The sequence below is a fragment of the Talpa occidentalis genome, unplaced genomic scaffold (assembly GCF_014898055.3).
Source record: "Talpa occidentalis isolate TD23 unplaced genomic scaffold, MPIMG_talOcc4v2.1 talOcc4.9, whole genome shotgun sequence".
Classification (NCBI taxonomy): Eukaryota; Metazoa; Chordata; class Mammalia; order Eulipotyphla; family Talpidae; genus Talpa; species Talpa occidentalis.
The window spans coordinates 32,093,873-32,118,593 of record NW_023605305.1 but is presented as its reverse complement, the minus strand read 5'-3'; the positions used below and the strand labels follow the sequence as shown (position 1 = coordinate 32,118,593).

Here is a 24,721-nt window from a genome sequence, read left to right as displayed (position 1 = left end):
TAAATAATAAATATAGCAGATGGTAAAAATTGGTCTTCAAACAATATAGGCAATGATGTTATGGTTGCTGTGTTCTCACCCACATAAAACCATATCCACATTTTCATGACCACCAAACCAGTTAGGAGAACTTCCTTAACTGAAAATTTTTAGCTACTAATTTGAGCACTATTGACTTTTTTTCCTTCAAATTCTGAATAGCAATAGGGATTTCAGCCAAGGAGGGATGAACCAGTTCAACCTTGGCATAGTGCCAAAATGTGGCCAACTATGTCCAAATGAGGCTTCAAGGAAAGTTACAAAAGTATTTACCAGTGCTGGGGCCTTCTCTTTGAGGTTAAAGACAAATGGGTCATGGTTCTTGGAAGAAAAGTGTCTCCCTGAATGGCCTGCTGACTGCCCTAAAGTATTTCATAACTAAATTTTAAACCATTTTTTAAAAAAGATTTATTTAGGGCCTCCCCGGTGGCGCAGCGGTTGAGCGCTGGGTTGCGAAGCTGCCCGCGGCCTCTGCGGCGCCGGTTCGATCCTCGGCTGCTCCCCGGCCACCAGAGGAGGGTCCCACATGGCGTGCAGACCTCTCCTGCCGCCCGCTGCTCCCCTCAGCAGTGTACTTCGGTCCTTCTGCCTGCTCTGCTCCCCGCTCTGGCTCTGGTGAATTCTCTCACCCTCCCGCGCTTCTGACTGTACCCAGTGCATGTATAAACAAAACAAACAAACAAACCAGCAAAACAAATAAATAAAGCATGCCTCTATAAAAAAAAAAAAAAAAAAAAAAAAGAAGTAGTAAAAAAAAAAAAAAAAAAAAAAAAAAATTTATTTATACAAGCACTGGGTACAGTCAAAAGCACGGGAGAGTGAGAGAATTCACCAGAGCCAGAGGGGAGAGCAGAGCAGGCAGATTGACGAGGTACACTGCTGCAGGGAGCAGCAGGCAGGAGGAGAGGTCTGCGTGTCATGTGGAATGTTATATATTATTTTAATTTAAGGGAAGTACTTACCATAGGTTAATTTGAGGCTAGTATTTCTCTTTAGTTATAGCTTAAATATAGAGGGAAGCATTTTACAGTAAGTTAAAAGAGCATAAAGTCCTTTCTGTCCAACCTCAGGCACATTTCCTGCTAGTTTCTCCCGGATACTAGACTTGTTATGGTAGATACAAATTTTTGCTTAATTAATCATCTGGAATGTGGTAGGCATTACACTAGGTTGTGGAACCACAGAGAAAGATGGGGCATTGGTTCTGTCTGTCAGCAGTTTGTATTTACAATAATACATAATGTACTATAATAAATAGTATACTGTAATACTAATTTTAAGTGTAATAATATAGGTTGGGTACATAGTGCTATAAGAGCACAGGTAAGGGAAGCTCTTAGCCTACAGATATATTTGAAGTAGCAGAGTGATGAAAGAAATTTCATTTGCAATGAATTATTTTTAAAAGAAAGTTGGACACTTGGAATAGAAAGAATTAAAGGCAGAAAAAAACAATTAGGAATCATGGGAGGGACAGTAAGGGCTACATATATTTATTGAAAGCCAATGCCAGGTGGATATCTAAAACTGTATCTCCATTTTGAGTGAGGATCAATTAATGTGTAAGCAAGATCAAAATTTAGGCATGTTGATTCTTTTAAAGCAATTAAAAAAAAAAACCATGGTATGATAGTGACTGCACTTTTAGATTAACCAGTTAGTTGAGAAAATATAGGATAAAAAACAATTACCAAAGTAGTCGTTTAATGTTTTGTTCATCACAGAAGCAACTACATATATTTGAAAAACACTATAACAGATATGTGAGACATTTAGTCTGCAGACAGTGTATAGCATAGTGGTTAAGAGTTTAAGACGGGATTCAGGACCTCGTTTGAATCATTTGCTATCTAACTTTAACTTTGAACAAATTACTTGCCAATCTTTGGCTCAGTTTTCTCATTTCTAAAATATTAAAAATTGGGCCTCCCCTGGTGGCGCAGCAGTTGAGCGCTGGGCTGCGAAGCTGCCTGCAGCCTCTGCAGTGCCAGTTCAATCGCTGGCCACCAGCGAGGGTCCCACATGGCACGCAGACCTCTCCTGCTGCCCACTGCTCCGCTTAGCAGTGTATTTCATCCGTCTGTCTTGTTCTGCTCCCCGCTCTGGCTCTGGTGAATTCTCTCACCCTCCCGCGCTTCTGACTGTACCCAGTGCTTGTATAAATAAATAAATCTTAAAAAAATTAAATAAAATATTAAAAATAATAGTACCTGCCATATAGATCATGTGATTATAGGTGAGTTAGTGTATGTAAAGAGCCTGTAATAGTTCTGAGCACAGGGCCTCCCTGGTGGCGCAGGTGGTTAAGCGCCGCGCTGTGAAGCTGTCCGCAGCCTCTGCAGTGCAGGTTCAATCCCGGCCGGCCGGTGAGAGTCCCATATGGCGCAGCAGACCTCTCCTGTTTCACCCGCAGCTCCCCTCAGCAGTGTATTTCAGTCATTCTGCCTGTTCTGCTCCCTGCTCTGTCTCTGGTGAATCCTCTCACCCTCCCACACGTCTGGCCTGTACCCTGGTTCTTGTATAAATAAATAAATCTTAAAAAAAAAAAAATTATACTGAGCACAGTGTTAGTGATATTGGAAATGTTTGCTGTGATGATGATGATGATGCTATCTTGGATAAATTATGCAATATTTCAGAGACCTTCTAAGTATTTCCTCTTTAGATTCTGATTCTGGTAAAAGATTATTGGGATCTTTGAAGAGTATGTTATTAAAAGATATTGTTTTTAAAAATTTGTTTTCACAGTCTTCCTTCACCCTCTTTGAGCTCTCTGCCTACTTCCTGCCAACACATGCCTTTGGGTTATCAATCCCTCCTTTCTTACCTGCAGTTCCTAGAGAGAATTAAGTCCTGCTTCTCTATGGAATCCTTTAAAAATAGTGAATTAATCTCTCTCCTGTTCATCCTGTAATGTACCACCCTTCTTAGAACTGGGAAAATAAACACTCCAGTGATTTTCTATGGTTCATTTGAAGAACTCCAACTGTCAGAGAATATGTAAATCAAGCCATTTTGATGCTGTTTCATGCTGGTCATTATGATGGCCATGACTTCTTTCCTTTATCTCCCAAGGTCTCCCTTACACTTTTAAAAATAAACTTTAGTTTTTAGAGTGGCTTTAGGCACAGCAAAGTTAAGCAGAGGGTACAGACATTTTTCATTGTGTTTTTTAAATCTCAATAGCCTTTATCATTAAAGTTTGGCTCATAGATAAATAAAGCATTTTCAAGATAGTTACCATTTTTTTTTTTTGTTTTAGGAAACTTCTACAGTATATTTTCATCTATATATTTTACAGGTTTTTTTAATTTAATTTTTCTTATGGTGTCCTTTACAGATTTCCGTATAGGTATGCCCAGCATCATTTAGTGAATGGTTATTTTCTTCCAGTAAATTTTAATGTCATTCATGTCTTTGCACCAGATTTTCTACATACGCCTAGATTTGTATCTAAATTTTCTCTTCTATTTCTTTGATGTATTGTATTTGTCTATCTTCCTTCAACACCAAACTATCTCAGTTGTTTTAGTGTTCCAATAATTCACCTTATGAAGTCCTTTTCTATTTTACAATGCTTTTTTACATTTTATAATGCATTTTTCCCTCTCACTGTTCTTGTAAATATATTTTAGAATCAGTTTGTCAAGCTCTTTGGAAAACATTGTTCACATTTTCATTGGAATTATACATTAATTAGGAAAGAATAGACATCTTTATGATGTCATTCATCATTCACTAAGTACTTATGGAATACCACTTATATAGTGTGAGCTGGGAAGATAGGAGTGAAAAAATTCATAAATATTCCCTGACTTATGGAACTTACATTCTAAGATAAATTATATGCTGTAGTATTCATTATAGCCAAAAAGTGTCTATCAACTGTATGTCCATACAGTGGAATATTACTCAGAAGTAGGTAAAGACAACCTACTTACATGTGCCAACAATACAGATGAATCTCACAAATATAACAAGTAGCCAGTTGTAATAGACTACAAATTATACAATTCCATTTGTATCAAATTTCTACAAAAGGCAAATTATGATGATAGAAAGCAGGTCATTGTTTCCCTGGGACTTGAAATGGGAATGAGGGTTGACTGCAAAAGTATATGAAGGAATTTTTAGGAGTGGAAGTGTTCTAAATCTGGATTGTGGTCATAGTTGCAAAACTGTGTAGATTTACTAAAATATATTGAGTTGTATACTTAGAGTGGGCAAATTTTATGTATGTAAGTTATTCCTCTGTAAAGTTGTTTAAAATAATTATTTTAGGCCAACACAAGTGAAACTTGAAAGCATATTAAGTCACAAAGAAGCCAGTCACCAAAAAAAATCATATGTTTCATGATTTCATTTATATAAAATATCCAGGATAGACAAAGCTATAGAGATAAAAAATGGATTGGTGGTTTCCTAGGGCTGGGTTGATTAGGAGGGAACTGGGGGATGACTAATTAATGGGTATGGGGTTTCTTTTTTGGTGGGGGTGATGAAAATGTCTTAAAATTGTTGTGATAGTTGCACAAATCTGTAAATGTACTAAACACCATTGAACTATATGCTTTAAATGAGTGAAATGTATGGTATATGAATTATCTCAGTAAAGCTGTTACAGAAAGTTCATAAAATTATATGCTCTATATTAAGGGGAGTTAGGGAGGAAGATGATGTTTTGGAAGGTTTCATTGAGAAGGTAACAGTTGAGTGAAGACTTATGAAGTCAGGAATTAAGCTATGTGGATACTTGGCAGAAGAATTTCCTAGAAAGTGAGGATAATCAGATCTGAGAAGGGAGCATAGCTGGCATGTTTTAGGAGCAGCAGTAAGGCCAGTGTGGCTGAAATAGAGCAAGTAAGAGGAGAGGTAGGAAATGAAGTTGAAAGATGGAATCATGTAGGGTCATTGTTAGGACTTCAGTTTTTACGGTGAGGGAGATGGGGCATCAAAGCAGCGATTTAAGTGGAAGAGTGACATAAGTTGACACTGGCTTATAACCATGACTGCTGTGCTAAAAATAAACTGAAAGATAGCTTGACTGAAAACAGGGAAACCAGTTAAAAGTCAGCAATCTAGGAGAGAGATAAAAGTGACTTAGGCCATGTTGAAGGAAAAAAGTGATCAGTTTTTTAATGTGTTTTGAAGGCAGAGGCAACAAGATTTGCTGACAGATTAGAGATGAGATGTGAGGAAAAGAGAAGCGTCAAAGAAGATGCTCTACTTTTGGGTCAGTAAAACTGAGGGGAAAGATCACAGATCAAGCAGATTTGGAGGGGGAAATGCCAGTTCTTTTTTTTTTTTGACCTGTTAGAGAAGCATGTCAGATATCCAAGGACAGATTTGAGTAAGCAAACTTGGTTATGTAAATATGGAGTCTAGGGAAAAAGTCCTCGAGTAAAGATTGTGGTTAAAGCTGTAAGTCCTACATCAAATTAAAGAGCTTCTGCACAGCAAAAGAGACAATAACAAAAACAAAGAGAAACCCCACCGACTGGAGGAACATTTTTGTACACAACACTAATGATAAAGGACTGATCACAAAAATTTACAAAGAGCTGATGAGACTCAACTAAAACAAAGAAAATAATGCAGTTGAAAAATGGGCAGAAGAGCTAAAAAGAAACTTCTCTGAAGAGGAAATGCAAATGGCCAACAGACATATGAAAAAATGTTCAACATCACTTGTAATCAGGGAAATGCAAATCAAAACTACAATGGGAAACCATCTTACACTAGTGAGAATGGCACATATTAAAAAAACTAGCAACAAGTGTTGGCGAGGTTGTGGAGAAAAAGGAACTCTCCTGCACTGCTGGTGGGAATGCAAACGGGTCCAACCACTATGGAAAGCTGTGTGGAGATTTCTGGACCTACTAAACATAGAGCTTCCATATGATCCAGCAATTCCACTCCTAGGTATTTACCCAAAGGACACAGAAACATCAACTCCAAAGAGTACCTGCCCCCCTATGTTTATAGTAGCACTATTTACAATAACTAAGCTATGGAAACAACCCAAATGCCCAAAAATAGATGACTGGATCAAGAAGATGTGGTACATATACACCATGGAATATTACTCAGCATTCAAAAAAGATAAACACATGCAATTTGCAGCAACATGGATGGAGCTGGAAGGGATCATGCTCAGCGAAATAAGCCAGAAAGAAAAAGAAAAATACCGGATGGTCTCACTCATAGCAGGAATCAAGAAAACTTAAATAAGGGACCAGGAAAAAGAATAACTATAAGAAAGAAAGTATCAAAATCAGCAAACAACTATGAACCAGAGACACTCTATGGGGGGTAGGGGGCAGGGAAAGAAGGGCCTTGGGGTCAAAATAAGGGGATTGTAATTATAAGGGGAATATAAAAATAAAATATAAATAATAAAAAAAGAAGAAAAAATAAAGCTATAAGTCCTCCAATCAGCAAATACAATAGACTTAATAAGATGGGACTTTATTTTCCCTTAAGATTGACTTTAAAATTGTTAACTTTCCCCTGCATTCAAAGAGAGGAAGTATAGTAATTTTCTTGTGTTTCAGGATCTTCAAGATGAAGTTCAAAGGGAGAATACTAATCTGCAAAAACTACAGGCCCAGAAACAGCAAGTACAGGAGCTCCTTGATGGATTGGATGAGCAGAAAGCCCAGCTGGAGGAGCAGCTCAAGGAAGTCAGAAAGAAATGTGCTGAGGAGGCCCAACTGGTAAAGTCTGGTTGTTGGCTTCAGCCTGATCTATACCTTAGTTATTTTTGCTGGTTTAAGATGAAAACATTTCTTTGCTGCTGCTTCTTGTTAAATGGCAATCTAATTAGCAGTTGGTCACATGAAAGAACTGGAACAAGGTTCCAGTTTCTAGAGGAAATGGGACACTTAATGTGTTGTTTTTCCAAATTTTAGTTTGGCATTGTGGTACCTATCCCTTTGATTCTCCTTTCTTCCTCACAGAATTACCCTTTTCTACCAAAAACATACATCAAAAAAACTCCCAAATAGTAAGCCAAACAAATAAATGTATTGCATTATGACACATTTTAATGACATCTCTTTTTTCAATCTCTCTTTCCTCTCACTTCCATTTTACAGATTTCATCCCTGAAAGCTGAATTAACAAATCAAGAATCGCAAATTTCCACTTATGAAGAAGAACTGGCCAAAGCTAGGGAAGAGCTGAGTCGCCTACAGCAAGAAACAGCAGAACTGGAGGAGAGCGTGGAGTCAGGGAAGGCTCAGCTGGGACCTCTTCAGCAGCACCTGCAAGATTCGCAGCAGGAAATCAACTCAGTAAGTCTTTGCGGCAGCAAGAAATGGGCTCAAATGGGCCCTCACACATCCGTTAGTAACACTTTTTTGTTCCATCTCTCTTCCCAGTTCATTATTCATTTTTCATACATTTTATACAAATACATTTCTTGACATCTGTCAGGTTAAAACTATCATGCTTCCTGTGCATATGATGTCTGTCATTGGAGTAGTGGTGAAGAGTATGGGCTATGTAGTTGGATAGTTTAGGTTTTAAAGTTGGATCTTCCACTTACAATCTGAGTCACTTTAGTATCAGATTCCTCATCTTTCAATTTAGAGAATTAACAATAACCTACTTCCTAGAGCTGCTGTAAGGATTACATGAGGCAAAATCCTGAGACTTTTTAGCATAGTGTTTGGTGTGCGTAATAAGTGTTACTGATTTCTATAAAAAATAATCTAGTGTCTTCCCATTTGTGACTCTAATCTTAAAAATTAGTTTTGCTCATCTGAAAACCTATATTTTTTTTTAATTAGGAAATTGCTCTTTATAGAGATAAAGGTATAGTATTGTGATGACTCTAGAGTATAGGTCTTTTTTTTTTTTTTTTAATTTCTAGGCTTCCCTAAATGGAAAACAGTACTTTGCAGAGAGATAGTAAGTCAGTTAGATAGGTGCAGACAGATCATGTAATCCATTGCTTTCATTCTGAATTTCAACAAATTGAAACCAAAGGAGGTTAGGTGAGTTGCCTATGGTTACATGGCCTTTAAAATAACCACCCAAAGTCTAGAGTTCAGATCTTCTTAAAGACTTTTAAAAGACTTTTGTCCATTAAAAAATTAGATTATTTGTCTTATAAATGTAAAGAGTTAAAATATGTATTTATTCTGGATATAAGTCTGTTATTGGTTATTTGTTTGCAAATAATTTTGTCTAATCTTTGACTTGTCTTTTCACTTTCTTGTCCTGACTTTTTTGAAAGGGGAGTTCCTCCAAAGGAATGCTCATAAATGAGAAGACTAGAGAAGACTCTGGGTGTTATTTATTATTACAGAGTAAATAAAACAATGTTTGTTAGCAAGGAAAATAGCCTTAGCAAACTACACTAGCAAGTGTGCCAGAATATATTTGATATCTTTGGGAAGAATTATATCCTTATGTCTGATCTCCAAACCTTAAGAATAAGCATACCAGTTTTTATGTTTTACTCAGTGACTTACATATCTTTCCCACAGCAGGTATTCTATTCCCATGGGTCTAAAAAAACGGGAAAATCTGGTTGCAAATCAGCCTGAGACTTCATTCCTTGCTAGAACTTTTCTGCTAACCTATAACTTTCCTAGAAAAAAGGAGTAACTAAGGAAAATTTTTCTGACTTTCTGAATTTTCATCTTCTTATATAATATTTGGAGCAAGAAAAAAGCAAACAACCTGTCCTTAACTCTGTCTTACTTATATAATACGTACTATTTTATCTAATTATTTCTGGTGTTCTCATAGTTTATTGCACTTCCCTTGCACTAGTTGCAAAAAGTTTGTGTTGGTTGTGTGTGTTTTTTTTTTCCTGTGTCCTCTAAGTTTATGTAGAGACTAAGGAAGAACGCAGACTTAGTGACAGGTGCATGAGAGAACCAGACATAGGAAAGCCTACTTTTGTCCAACATTCTGTCAGCTATCTCCGAAACACCTTTAAGGAACAAACTCTTCTAAATAGGACTGTTTGATTGGCAAGGGTTTCCACTTTTTGCTTCAATTTGATGGGTATTACTTTAGTGTTAAGGTTTTAAATTTTAGACTGCAAGGTAGATATTGAAATTGCTTAAATTTTTTAATGAAATAAAACAAAATAGAAAACAGTGCATTACATATAGTAAGGCTAAGTATTGCTTTGTGAAACTTGTTTCACCATTGTATGTGCATGTATATGTGTGTGTACGTATATATGCATTGCATGCATTTGTGTATGTAAATGTTTAAGTTTATATATACACATACATATATACAAAGGGGCATATCCATATATATGTACATATATATTCACTGGGTTAAGATATAAAATATATTTCTAAAAATTAAAGGAAAAAACATATAAGCATAATAAACTTATGCTTATTAATAAACTTATAAACTTATGCATAATAAACTTATAAACATATCTGTTATATGTTTTGAAAGTGTAGTATTTTGGATTAATAGTTTAAATTCTAAATACAAGACAGTTTGGTAGATAACATATGCTTGCTGATACCCGCTTTTTAAATTTAAAACCCCAATGCTTGTGTTGTTCAGTAAACATGTATTAAGCATTTACAGTATGCATCATTCTACTAGATGTGGGAGATACAAAGTAAACAAAAGTTGTAGTCTCTCAGAGACTTTATAACTTTTTAAAAATGGGGTGAATTAGTAGCAAATTCATTGCTATAATTGTGGGAAATGAAGTATGCTAGGCATTTTTATACACATTGTCCATCATTTATATTTTGCTTTACCTAACAGTCATCTGTGAAAAAAAAAAGCAATCATTCATGGAGATAGTTCTTACTCCCTTTATGACTCAGAAATGGAGACTTAGAGAGGGGGCTTTGACTAAGGTCATCTAACTAAAAGGTGACAGACTAGATTTACATTTGTCTCCCACTCTAACATACAGGTTCTTAGAACTTTCATAAGATGCAGAAAAGCAAACCCATATGTGTTGGAATTTCACAAGGGGTGTGTACTGGAATGGATTACTAAAATCTTTTCTCTAAGTCATGCTACTATACCAGAGGATTCTCCTTAATGGAAGCAAATTTATTCTTAACCAAGTCTAGGAGTATGACCATTTTTATGTTGCATGTCTTTGTGGTAATAAATTCTGTTTTGTATTTTTACTTTGTGTTGACAGATGCAAATGAAACTGATGGAAATGAAAGAGCTAGAAAACCATAATAATCAATTAAATTGGTGCAATAACCCACACAGCAATCTTGTAAATGGTGCTACAGATTATTGCAGCCTAAGCACCAGCAGCAGTGAAACAACCAACCTTAATGAGCCTGCTGAAGGTCAGAGCAACCTGGAGTCTGAGCCCATACACCAGGAGTCACCAGTAAGTCTAATGGTTCCATAACCTTTACAATTAATGGTAGAAAAAAATTGAATCAACTCAAACTTTTGTTGACGTAATACCTAATGTATATAGATATATGGCACCACCTCATCTGAGGACAGTTAAGTTTTTTTTTTTTTAAGAGAGGTGTTACTGATCCCACAATTCTAACATTTTTTAATAGTGAAAAAATATGTTAGCTCATCTATTTGTTATAGAGCATTTTTTAAAAAAATAGTTTTATAGGTAGTAATTTTTAAAAACATTTTAAAGTACTCAGCCCCAAAACTGAAAGTAATTATTTCATAGTGTTGAAGATATTTACCAGTTATTTAGAGAGCACCAACTGTGTTCAAGAGTACTCCTGTATTATGTGTGAGAGCTACAGGGAAAAAGAACCTTTAACCCACCCTTCATAGCTTATAGTTTGGTAGACTATGTTCAAGGACTGTGGTAAAGAAAGTATAAGATATTCAGGTTAAATAGTTGGAGAGGGTGCAGAGAAGATTTTGTAGGAAAAGCATTGCAAGTGAGCTTTGAAGTAGGAACCATTAAGCAAAGAAAAGGACGCTACTACATGCCTGGCAGAGAAAACAGGATTAGCATAGTTATGAGATAGGAGAAAACAAACTGATCAGGGTCATGAGAAGTTTTGAAAGGTATTTTATGATAATGGGAGAGTACTGGTAGGAGATGAGACTCTCCTAGTGGGTGCCTGCATTTCCTCTGGTACTTTATTAAAACATAGATGTCTTTGCCCCACTCTGAATTTGCTGACCTAGAGTTTCTGGGGTGGGTATATTTTTAAAACAAATTAGGTGATTGTAATGTGTACCTACATAAAAGTAGACACTTTTAGGTTAGAAAAGCCACAAAGTGAAAAATCCGAATTTATCTTGAAGCTTACTTCAGTTATCTTTTCTTGCCGTCTTGCCGTGAGTAGCTGTTGAAGAATTTAAAACAATAAGTGACACGATTACATTTACCTTTTAAAAAATATGGAAGGGGCCTCCCTTTGTGGCATAATGGTTAAGTTTCAGTGCTATCATCCTAGCACCACTGGCTGTGGCCTGAGTTTGATCCCTGGTCAGGGAGCTAACCCACATATGGCGCAGGAGACCTCTCCTGCCTCACCCGCTGCTCCCCTTAGCAGTGTATTTTGGTAGATCCACCTGTTCTGCTCCCATTCTGTCTCTGGTGGATCCTCTCACCCTACCCGCTATGCTCTGGCCTACATCCCAGTTTTATGCATAAATAAATAAATGTTTTTTTAAAATTATCTTTAAAAAAATAAATAAGTAAAAAATATGGAAAATAGCTATGGACAGTGTGATTGGGCACTTAAAAATATCTTAGGAGACTAGTGGAATGGTCAGTGTGAGAATTGTTCAGCCTAAACTTAAGCATTACATGGGGGATAATGAGAAAAAATCAAGTTTGATAGCTATTAAAGATGTAAAATTAGCAATACTGATTTTATTTAGGCATTGTAATCTTAGATACATTATACAATGTTGTTTTTTTTTTTAAAGATTTATTTATTTATTTATTTATTTATACAAGCACTGGGTGCAGTCAGAAGCACGGGAGGGTGAGAGAATTCACCAGAGCCAGAGTGGGGAGCAGAGCAGGCAGAAGGACCGAAGTACACTGCTGAGGGGAGCAGCGGGTGGCAGGAGAGGTCTGTGCACCATGCAGGACCCTCCTCCAGTGGCCGGGGAGCAGCCAGGGATCGAACCGGCGCTGCAGAGGCTGCGGGCAGCTTCGCAACTCAGCGCTCAACCGCTGCGCCACCGGCGAGGCCCCCTTTATACAATATTCTTTTAAGCACAAAAAGCAAATTAGTAGGTTATCCTTAAAAGATATATGGTGGTATGAAATAGAGATTGTCCCTGTCATTTCTTAAGCCTTATCACATACTGGTCTAAATCAGTGATGAGAAGCCACTTGAAGAACTTTTAACCAGAAGGGTCATAATAGAGTTGCATCTATTACTTTACAGATCTGAAAAAGGATAGATTAGAAGTAAGAAGGTAATTGGTGGGTTACTACAATAATCTATACCAAAAATTATTTTAATACTACAAATGGGTCATAGTGACAGAGAATTGTAAATGATGATGGTGAAAATAGAGAGGAAGGGAGTTAGAAGGTAGACTTACCAAGACTGGGAATTTAGCAAGGGGAATGACCAAGGGATGTGGTTAAGGGTGACCTGCAGTTTTCTGATCTGAGTGATTTTGATGCTTGGTGATAACATTTTCCCAAGAAAGATTTTAGGAGAATCTGCTTGTTTAAAAAAAAAAAAAAAGTAGTTTTTGGCTATCCCTTGTCAGTTTCTCTGCCAAGTATAAAATACATTGTTAGTCCATGTAGCATTATTTTGTAGGCAAGAAGTAGTCCTGAAATACTGCCTTCTGGTGTGACTGATGAAAGTGAAGTGTCTGCTCCTGCTGATGACAGAGTTTGTCCTGAATTTAACAGTGACAGAGATTCAAAAGAGGTAAAAATAATTTTATATGTAAATGATCTTCTCACTGTTTTTTTCTAGATGGGGGGTATACATTATTTAAGTGGACTTTATGACCACAGAAATATTTGTTATATTACCGTCAGTTGATTTTTCAAAGCATATTATTTAATTTTTAAATGTTATCTTTTAAAATTTTGATTCACAAAATATTTTTAATTAAAAATTATTTTTAGGAAGATCCATTTAATGTAGAATCAAGTTCCCTGACAGATCCAGTTGCAGATTCAAACTTGGATTTTTTCCAATCTGATCCTTTTGTTGGCAGTAAGTACTTTTTATTTTTGTATTATATATTTACCAAAAAAGGGCTTTTATTATATATAATCTATATAAGAATTAGGAATTTAGTTTTGAGAGCCTTCTTGTTATAACTAAAGAAAGGGGAGTAGAGTTTTAATATACTCAGATTTTCTAGAATTTATCCTCTTCCGACAGCTAAATTCTGGAGCTGAGCCTTTGATTATGTTTAGGAGCACCTGATTAAGAGTTTGTTTCTTCTTCAGAATCAAGATCAAATGAAAGTGTTATTATAGACAAAGAGAAGAGACTGAATATTGTTAGGCAACTAGCAATTGTTACTGAAAGTGCCAATACCATGCCTTTAAAAATGGAAGCTATAGGGCCTCCCCAGTGGCACAGCAGGTAGAGTGCTGCGCTGTGAAGCTGTCCACAGCCACTGCAGTGTGGGGTCCATTCCCAGCTGGCCAGGGAGAAACCCACATGGCGTGGCAGACCTCTCCTGTTGCGCCCGCTGCTCTCCACAGCAGTGTCTTTGGTCCGTCAGCCTGTTCTGCTCCCCACTCTCTCTGGTGAATCCTCTCACCCTCCAGCGCCTCTGACCTGTACCCCAATTCTTGTATAAATAAATAATTCTTTAAAAAAAATAAATAAAAATGGAAGCTATAGTAATTATAAGTCTGATCCCTGCCCTTATGGTACCTACAGTCTTGGTGAAGAAATATAATAAGTTAAAATATCTGGTGTCAGTGTACATTATGTTAAATACTGCTTGTGCAAATGTAAATACTTTTTAAAATACCACTTGTATACAAGTAAACACTACTTTTTTGCATTTTACTTATATCTTATGAAACTGACGGGTCAGTTTATATCATTTTTAAAGTTGGAACACTAAAGCACATAAATAAAAACTTACTTAGAATTATAGCAGAAATGAGCCTACATCATAGTTCTCTTTAAAAAATAACTGTTGAGATACATAAAGGTTTATCAATATATATTTATTGTACACATACACAAATGACTTTAGAATATTCAGAGTTGTATAATCATCACTAAAGTCCTTCGGAATACCTTTATCACTCTATACCCAGTAGAGATCACTTCCCAACCTCCCCTGTTCTCCAGCTTCTTGTATTGTTGCCTTGTATTTGCATGTTTTGACTACAAGTCCCTTATCAAATATGTGATTTGAAAATATTTTCTTATATTCTGTTGCCTCAGTATTGATGAAATCAAATTTATCTGTTTTTTTTCTTTTGTTACTGCTTTTGATGTCATATCTAAGATCTGATGTCATGAAAATTTACTCTTATGTTTTCTTCTTCAGAGTTTTGTAGTTACCTTTGTATGTTTGATCCATCTTGAGTTAATTTTGGCATATGGAGCAGATATCTAGTTCTGCTAGCACCACTTACTGAAAAGACTATTCTTTCCCCAGTGAATTGTCTTGACACTCTTGTTAGAAATAAAATAGTAAGGGACACATCTATTCCTTAAGATTTTTTTCATTTCATTGAAGTTCAGTGTCTTTGTTTATACAGTGGTAATGTTAATACCCATCCAGTACTTTTGTGAAAAGTAGAGATTTTATTAGTTAAAGTTTTGCCTGTCTTTTCCCCTCCATTTAGAATCTCAGTTTATGACAAAGGGGTAAGTATAGTTGACTCTAATTCAGATTTGTCTCTTTACAAGGTGTGTTTGTGTTCTTCTTTTACTCTATTATTTTAAATGTTTCCTAAAGATGCATTGTATTCATTATTTCACCTACTTTGAGCTAGGGTTAATGAAAACTACTTTGTATTAAAGTTACCCTTTTAAGTAATGGTAACAGCAGTAAATATTGTTATTTTGATTTCTGCTTATTTATTTTATCACAGGTGATCCTTTCAAAGATGATCCTTTTGGGAAAGTTGGTCAGTATATTGTTGACAATCACTTTTGCTGTAATTGTATTCTGCTTAATTGTGAACTTATGATATATTTAGGAATGGGAGGTCACAATTGAGTAATTATTAAAATGGATTTTTCCATTTTATTAGTTTGAAATTAATGTAAGGTCCCACAAACATTTTGCATTTCCTGGTTATTTTCAGAGAGAAAGTGGCAGATTCTTGTGATTTGCTTAATAAACTATTAGCTTTGCTTTCTAAAAATGGACATAAGTTTATATTTTGTTGCTTTTAATAATATTTATACTGCCTTCTCCTTATTAGCCGATGATTAAATGAGTATAATAATCTACAATCTACAGAATTTAGAACTTACAATTTCCTAAGAGAACAGCATAGTCATATGAATGAGGAAACAAACATCTCAAAGAATTACTATGTCAGGCTTTTGAAGATAGTCTTTTCCTGGAATTTGTACATTAAAGGAAGCAAATCTTTGTGTCATTTAGTTTTGCTTCCTAGACCTGTTCCAAACTGTTGGCTTTAAGCTCAAAGAGAAAAATACATTTAAAAGTTTTGGTTATTTCTTTAATTATGATAGGACAGACTAAGGGTCTTAAAATGTAGTTCCTTGAAATTATAGGCTAATGTAAAAAAGTAAGTTTATTAGATAACATACATTGTATCTTTTTCCAAAACCACCAAGGAATTTATAATCTTCCTCCAAATTAGAATCCCACCTTAGAGGAGTTATTTAAATCTAGCATACAGATAACATTTGTGTATTAAGTGTTGGAATTATTGACCTGCTTTGGGTGAATGATGAAAAGTAGGAAATAATGTTAAATAGCGCTATTTAACTAGGCACAACTGTCTATACTTTTAAAAAATGATCAATATCATACTACAGAGCATTTAGGTTTTGCAAAATTTCAAAATGTCTTTTAATCAAAGCAATTATGCCTTCAGGTGACAAATTTTAATGGTTTTTCATATTTGTGCTGTATTTTCTTAGATCCATTTGGAGGTGATCCTTTCAAAGGTTCAGATCCATTTGCAGCTGACTGTTTCTTCAAGCAATCGTCTTCTGATCCTTTTGCCTCTTCAAGTACTGATCCTTTCAGTGCAGCCAGCAGTAGCAGTAATACATCGGTAAGTGGAAGGGCTTAACCCTGTTGAGTGGATAACAGGTGTCCTAAGTATGTTTCTTGAAACATACAGTGTTGAAAAAGTCTCCTTTAGATTACTTCTGATGGGCTGTATAAAAATTTCAGTCTTCTCTAACCTACCTACATTTTAGTTCAAACAGACTGTATTTTACAGCTTGATCACCCATTGGAATTGACTTAGAATAACTTTTGTCATCCAAATATCAAGTTAATCCTTCAAAGAACCAAATATTATCCCACTGGGGTTATAAAAAATAGATGACTGGAAATCCATAAAGCTTTTTAGAAATGTGTGGTGTGCTATATACTATTGAAATAATAAAAATCATGTTTAAGGGAACATCAGTATTTTAGAAAAATAAAATCATTTATATATTTTGGGGTATTAATCTTGTAAAGAAGTACAGATTCGGGCTTCCCCTGGTGGTGCAGGCGGTTGAGCGAAGCCCTGTGAAGCTGTCCGCAGCCTCTGCAGCGCGGGTTCTATCCCAGCCGGCCAGCGAGAATCCCACATGGCGTGGCAGACCTCTCCTGACTCACCCGCTGCTCCCCTCAGCAGTGTATTTCAGTCAGTCTGCCTGTTCTGTTCCCCACTCTGTCTGGTGAATCCTCTTACCCTCCTGCACATCTGGCCTATACCCTAGTACTTTTATGCAAATAAATAAATCTTAAAAAAAAAAAAAAGAAGTACAGATTCTCACTAAATTCCACTTAAGAGTCTCTTAAGAACATGTACACCACAACAATTAGTGTTTAATAACAATATACTATGAACAAAACAAAATAACCACATATGATCCTAGTTTCTGGGATAATTGTACTGTTTCTTTCCCAATTTGGATTCCTTTTAAAAATAATAGAGTTTGGTATTCTTGAATTGATTCCTTATTGTATTTGGTAAAGAACTTCTTGGCCAACAACTGGTGAACTGAGCAAAAACCTCTGTAACTAAATATTTGTCATTTCCACAGGCTACTGTGTACTCGGTTTTCCTATAATGGTTTGTAATGTGGACATATTTGCCAGATTCTTATACAGTTGGCTACTTACTTTTTATCTTTTCTTTCCCCTTTTTGAAATCAATATTGACTTTGTTAACAGCCCTTAATTTCTCCCTAAAAATCTCAAAGTGGCAATGTAATAGTAGTTATGTTTATCTAATTTCTTCTTGATGGTAGACATAATGCTAAGCTCTTTTCATGTTATCTTATTTAATTTTCATTTTATTGCCATCATTTTAAAGTTAAGGTAATGAGGCTTAGAGAGCTTAAGTGGTAGTAAGTTATTAAATGATAGAACTGAATTCAAACCTTGGTCTTCTTGACCAAAATTAAGGTCTTTTCCATTATAAGATTTAAACTTCCCACCTACAAAACCCCCATTGTTGTTGTTTTTTTTATGATCTTCCTTCTTTCTAACAGCCTCTGATTATGCCTCCAAAACATGAATCTCTTCCCCAAAATCTTTCTTTTCCTTCAATGCTAGTTTCTGCTCTCAGAAGGACATAAATTAAAAAAACAAACAAAAAACCATTTTTTACTGTCCTAGCTACCATATGATAGCATTGCGTTGGTGCTCACTGTCAAAGAGGGATTTCCAGTGATAAATTAGGTGACCTTAGAGAAGAGTTTTGGAACATTAATTTAAAAAAATCGTAACATCTAATTTTAGTTGTGAAAATTTTATGTACTAAATTGCTAATTATGAAAGTGAATGTAAAAGTTTTGTGACCCTTTAAGATAAGGTTGCATAGATTGTGATGAAAGAATAGAAATTAAACGTGACACATGTGTAGGGATATTTCTTGCATTTCTGTCTATGGTGGCAAATAAAATCTGGCAGCTTTTGTTAAAAACCTGTCCTATAAGTTTTCTGTTTCCCTTCAAGTCAATAGAAACAGCAGCAGCAGCAGCAGCAGTAGTAGTTGATGACATAAGTTATATCAGTGAGAAACCACAAATATATGGAAAAACACATTGGCAAAACACTTCATGACCTACACCTCAGAAATATCTTTGAGGAATCATCTCCAAAAGCAAAGAAAATGAAGGAAAAGATAATTAGTATAAAAAGATAAAAGATAAACTACATCAAACAAAAAAGCTTCTGTATAGCAAAAACAACCAAAACGAAAAGACACCTTACTAATTGGGAGGAAATATTTGCACTCCATGCAACTGATAAAGGACTGATTTCAAAGATCTACAAAGAACTCACACAGCTCAACAAAAACAAAGCAAACAATCCAGTCAAAAAGGGGCAGAAGATCTAAAAAGACACTTCTCCAAACAGGAAATGCAGATGGCCAACAGGTATATGAAAAAATGTACAACATCACTTATAGTCAGGGAAATGCAAATCAAAACTACAATGAGATACCACTTCACTTAGGTGAGAATGGCCCGTGCTATAAAAAAACTGGCCACAAATGCTGGCAAGGATGTGGCAAAAGAGGAGTCCTCTTACACCGCTGGTGGGAATGCACACTGGTCCAATCACTTTGGAAAGCTATATGGAGGACCCTCAGATTACTAAAAATGGAGCTACTATGTGACCCCGCAATTCCATTCCTAGAAATCTACCCAAAGGACACTAAAACATTTATTTTAAAGGAAACCTGCATTCCTATGTTTATTGCAGCACTATTTACAATAACAAATATTGAAACAACCTAAATGACCAAAAACAGATGACTGCATCAAGATGTGGTATATATACACAATGGAATACTACTCAGCAATCAAAAAATATAAAATCATGCCATTTGCAGCAACATGGATGGAGCTGGAAGGGATCATGCTCAGTGTAATAAGTTGGAAGGAAAAAGAAAAATATCAGATGGTTTCACTTGTAGGAGGGCTATACTGAAACCGAGCAAAAGGTCAGAGGAAAAAAAAAGACAAAACTATCACACAAATTATAGGTCTGAAACATACAGCAAGGGAGGGAAAACAAGGGGGTCAAAACCCGGGTTGGAAGAGCATAGGGACTGTGGTCATGGTTCATGAGTGATGTGGTGATAGGAGATTTATGGGGATTATACCCGAGGGGAGAAGTCAAATATTGTACAAAAATGAACAGTGATGTAAGAAAATAAAAAAATAATAAAAAGTTTGTCAGTAACTATCTCTCACATTGTTAGTTATACTATTAGGAACCATGGAAAGTTAACTTGCTAAACAGACCAATTTAATTTTTTTCTTTGCTGTTTATTCATTTAGCATATGTAATTGGTATAATCTAGTGTGCTAGTTTATAATATCATTGGCATCAGTTAAAATAAGTAACATCATTTTCAGTTTAAACACTTCATTACTGTTAATTACTTCTGCCAGTTGTTGTAATTAGGTTCTTTTTTATGCAGAGAGAATATATTCTAAGTCCCAGTTAGCATTACTTTTCTCTTTTCAAATTTGAAGAGTTTGTAAATTGAGCTATGAAATATTTGTCAATACTCAATTGTATTATCCAACTTCTTCAAGATTGTAAGTAGACCCATGAGTCAGAATGGGAGATAAGTGTTTGAAACTCTCTTCATACTTGTTTTACCTGTCTACCTGCCAAAACTCTAGGTTGACCTTTAAAAAAGAACTTGGTGCCAGAAAGAGAAAGTTTAGTTTATCTTAAATTTAAATTTGATGAATAAAAACAAAAACTAGGAAGTCAGTGGAAAAAGTCACTGTAGGAAGACAGTAACTAGCAGCAGTGTCTGGCTTCAGGTCAAGTCCTCATTCTTGGTACCCAAGAAATGGGTATCAGAAGTCTTTTCCTTTTCCTTTTTCTTTTTTTTTTAATTTATTCATACAAGAACTGGGGTACAGGCCAGAGGTGTGGGGGAGTGAAAGGATTCACCAGACAGAGTGGGGAGCAGAACAGGCAGATTGAGTGAAATACACTGCGGAGGGGAGCAGCGGGTGACTCAGGAGAGGTCTGCTGCGCCATGTAGGTTGCTCCCTGGCCGAGAATCGAACTCATGCTGCAGTGGCTGCTGATAGCTTCATAGGCTGCATCCTAACCCTTTGTACCACCAGGAAGGCCCAGAAGTCTTTTTTCACACTTGTGTACATAGGTTATTTCCTCTGAAGAGCAGAATGCTAGAATTATTTTAGATAGAAAGTATAGTAGAGATCATCTACTCTTTTTTTCTACATAGAAAGAAAGTAGAGATCATCTAGCATTTTCTGATCTTAAATACTAGGATATCTAAGAGTTTAAATATTGTGCATCTTAAATGCAACATGACATCCTAGAATGGAAAAAGGATGCTAATGGAAAAACTGGTGAAATCCTAGTAAAGTCTGTAATTTATAGTTCTGTACAAGGTTAATTCCTTGGCTTTAAAAGATAATACCGTGACTGTATGAGCTGATATTAGAGGAAGCTTGGTGAAGGGTATATGGAAACTGTATTCTGTTCTGTCAGTCTAAAATTATTTCAAAATCTAAAGTTAAAATAGTGTGCATCTATAGTAACAAAATGATGAAGAAAAGAATTAATACCACAAGAGGATAATAGTTACCTCTCCAGAGGAGGCATGGCTTGTTACTGGGGAGGAAGACTTCCGAGTTGTTGGCATTTTCCTGGTGGGTGATTACATAGTATTCATTTGCTACTAATCTGTTAAACCATACATAATATTTCATACATTTTTCTAAATAGATGTGTAGTTCACAATAAAAGATTAGAAAATATGTATTTAATTGAATAAGATTACAAATCAGTAGGGAGAAGCATTTGTTCCTAATATCATGTTACTATTTAATTGTTACTATTTAATTTAGAGTTTGTAAAGAATATTTTCTTTGACATGGCTGTGAGATTTCAGCTATGAAATGCTGCCTCTCTGAGTCTTGATTCTGTATAATTTGTTTAGGTAGAAACAATGAAGCACAATGATCCCTTTGCTCCTGGTGGAACAGTTGTTGTTGCAGCAAGTGACTCAGGTAAGAAACTAATTACCAATTTCTTTGAACTATGAACATTGCCTTTTCTTTAGGCTTTTTTTTTTTTTGTCTCTGTATTTGTCCTATTTATGACTTTAAAGTTACTACGTAATTATATCCAATTACAATCTACCAAGAATAATAATCATGACAAATTTGTATGACTTTCTACTTTTCTTGCCAATTCATTATTTATTGTTCATGCTAATATCTGATTGGATTATATTTTCTAGCCATTATCAATAAAGTAAAAAAAAAATTATTTTGTTTTGTAAAAGGCAGTATGGCTTGACAACTTCAATGTGCACTTTGAGTTTTAGGAATCCTGGCCTAAATTAAAAGATAAGTGGCTTCCAGTTGGCAGTGATAATAACTTTACAAATAGTGGATAGGTATTATTAACAACACAGAAAGAAGCTAAATTTTATTCTAGGATTCAGTCTTCATGCTATATTTATGATATCACATTTTTTTATTTTTCTTTTATAGACCTCTTAGTTCTATATTCTCATTTTAAAAGTCAGGAAATAGAGTATCAAAATACTAAGTAACTTGATCAAGACTCTACTACATTTGAATTAGGAGAGCCAAGAATCTTACCCACGTTTGAAGTCTAAAAACTTTTCAAATAAGTAACTCTGCCTCCTTCTCACTATTTATTTAAAAATAGAACATAGCCTTCCCTGGTGGCGCAGCGGTTGAGCGCTGGGCTGCGAAGCTGCCCTCAGCCTCTACAGCGCGGGTTCGATCCCCCGCCACCGGTGAGGGTCCCACATGGCACGACAGACCTCTCCTGCCGTGCCCGCTGCTCCCCTCAGCAGTGTGTTTCATTGGTCTGCCTGTTCTGTTCCCTGCTCTGGCTCTGGTGAATTCTCTCACCCTCCCGCACTTCTGACTGTACCTAGTGCTTGTATAAATAAATAAATAAATAAATAAATAAATAAATAAATAAATAAATAAATCTTTAAAAAAAAATAGAACAAACTGACCGGCTATTGTGTAGGAGAGCAGGGAATTAGAGGGAATGGACTCAACTGTAAATATTTCAATATCATTCTGAAATTAGGATACCTTGTTTATGGTAAATTGAGAATTATGAGCATAGAGACAGATCAGTAGAAATAACCTTCACAATTTGGATTTCATGTACTGCACAGTTTGAAACAAGATGAGATTTAGTAGTGTGCATTGTTTTCATATTGAAAATTTACTTTGAGCATGAACTGCAAGAAGGGGGAATGTAAGAAACAGATGTGTAGAAAACAAGATTTCACGTAGTACTGGGTATTGATTTAAACCAAAACTAAGAATAACAGCAATTGCAGTTTCTAAAAGGTTTATAATAACAGTGGTTAAATTACATCTTTTAAAAATACATGTGCTTTCTAAGGTTCTCATTATTGAATTGATAAAGTAGTATGTTGCTAAGGATATTCTATGACTAGAAAAAATAACAGTAAAATGAAAGGTTTAGACATTTATAATTAATTCTCGTTCCCCACATAAAGGAAATGTAAGTGTTGTGAGAGTTCATCAAAGCTATGAACACTGAAAGGAAAGGGAGACCACCTCCATTTAGGGTAAATCATGAATAATTTCAAAACAGGAGGTGGCTTTTGTGGTATGTCATGAAAGAATAGAGTATGTAAAACAGAATAACCTGGGCAAGGATTGGAGGCAGGATATACGGGGCATGTTGAAGGAAATACAGACATTTTGATGTAGAGGAAGAGCCAGGTTAAGGCTAAGTGCTAGATTGCATTCTTACTATGAAAGATTTCTAATGCCTCTATTGGTCTTTTCTTTTAATTCTGTTTCCTAACTCACTTGCTATAAAGTGGTGGAATGAGTAACTATAGCCTGTGAGGGGGCTAAGATTTATTGTAGTTAATCATGATAATAATAGATACCATTTATTGAGTCTTGGGTAGTTTTAGCACTGTGTGCTAATTACCATTTTCAGTGTTTGGTCTCATTTAATTCTCACAGACCACTACATGAGTTAATTGGTATTTAGTTTATTGTACAGTCAAGGAAAATCAAGACATGGAGTGACAAACTGTTTCACAAGGTTGAAGAATGAGATCTCGTGTTTTCCACTGACCTCTTATTTCTTATTTCTTTTGTTGATTCTTAGTCTTTCAGCTTTGTGTTGTGCTGCTCTATGTCTTACACCCTGGACCTCTTTTCTTCTCTGTATTCCTTCAGGGATCTCAACTGGTTTCATGACTTTACCTACTATCCATGACTGATTTCTATCTCTAGCTATACCTTTTTTCTTAAACGCTAAGCTCATATCCAGCCACCTGTAACATCTCCCCTTGTATGTCTGATAGATGGAACTAGCACAACATATCTAATACCAGACATCTAATCTTCTTCCCCAGAGCCAAAGAGGATGGCTTCTCTTACAGCTTTCCCCATCTTAATTCATAGCAATTTCATCTTTATCATTTCTGAGAAAACCTTAGAATTCTTCTTTTTCCTTTGACCCTATTTTTTTTGGTTTGTTTTTTAATTTAATTTTTTTATTTTTTACATCATTGTTCATTTTTAAACAATATTTGCTTCCCCCCACCCCCTCAGGTATAGTCCCCATAGAGTTTCCTTTACCAGTGCACCATCACCCCAGTCCCCTGTGCTCCTCCCTCCCTTCCTCTGATCACACTCCCTCCTCCTCCTCTGCAGTATGTCTCTGATTTATAATTATCTGTTTTTGCTTTGTTGTGTTTTGTACTGTTATTATTTTTTACATTAATGTCTTACTTGCTTCCCCTATATTCCTGCTATAAGTGAAAACATCCGATATTTTTCTTTTTCCTTCTGGTTTATTTCACTGAGCACAATTCCTTCTAGTTCCATCCATGTTGCTGCAAATGGCATGAGTTTATCTTTTTTGATTGCTGAAAAGCTTCTGCACAACAAAAGAGACATTAACCAAAACAGAGACACCCCACTGATTGGGAAAAAAATCTTTGCACTCCAGTCAACTGATAAGGGACTGATCACAAAGGTATATAAAGAACTCACACAACTCAACAAAAACAAAATAAACAATCCAGCCAAGAAATGGGCAGAAGAACTTAAAAGACACTTCTCCAAAGAGGGAATGCAAATGGCCAACAGGCATATGAAAAAATGTTCGGATCCTATTCTTAATCTGTCAAAAAAAATCTTACTAGCTCTCCTCCAGAATATATTCAGTAAAAGCCTTAAAATGGATTATATCTTTCTAACAATATCCCTTGTCCTTATTCCTTTTATACATTCTGCTGAGTCACACTGGCCTTCTTGTTGTTGCTCAAACAAAAGGTTGGTGTTCTAAGCCCCTTTGTCCTTAGCTTCCCTCCACTGTGCCCTGCCACCACCGTATCCCACTCCGTACCCCTACCTTTCCTGGGATGAGCTTTCAGGCTCTCACCATTGAGTATGATGTTCACTGTTGACTTTTCACATATGGCCTTTTGTTAATGTTTATTCTTTTCCTAGTGTGTTGAGTGCTTTTATCATGTTGATAAATGTTGAGGATATCGAATTTTGTCAAATGCTTT

General features: G+C 35.8%; 1 protein-coding gene across 4 annotated transcripts in view; it reads left to right on the top strand.

Moving 5' to 3' along the window:
- EPS15 (epidermal growth factor receptor pathway substrate 15) overlaps window positions 1-24,721 on the top strand; it is a 123,498-nt gene that overhangs the window by 74,477 nt on the left and 24,300 nt on the right. For all 4 annotated transcript variants that reach the window (XM_037500322.2, XM_054691504.1, XM_037500320.2 and 1 more), the window contains exons 14-21: window positions 6,594-6,755; window positions 7,137-7,334; window positions 10,190-10,393; window positions 12,783-12,896; window positions 13,100-13,190; window positions 15,047-15,082; window positions 16,074-16,210; window positions 21,101-21,170. In XM_037500322.2, coding sequence (XP_037356219.1) covers window positions 6,594-6,755; window positions 7,137-7,334; window positions 10,190-10,393; window positions 12,783-12,896; window positions 13,100-13,190; window positions 15,047-15,082; window positions 16,074-16,210; window positions 21,101-21,170 — 1,012 coding nt within the window. The remainder of the gene's footprint in view (window positions 1-6,593; window positions 6,756-7,136; window positions 7,335-10,189; window positions 10,394-12,782; window positions 12,897-13,099; window positions 13,191-15,046; window positions 15,083-16,073; window positions 16,211-21,100; window positions 21,171-24,721) is intronic.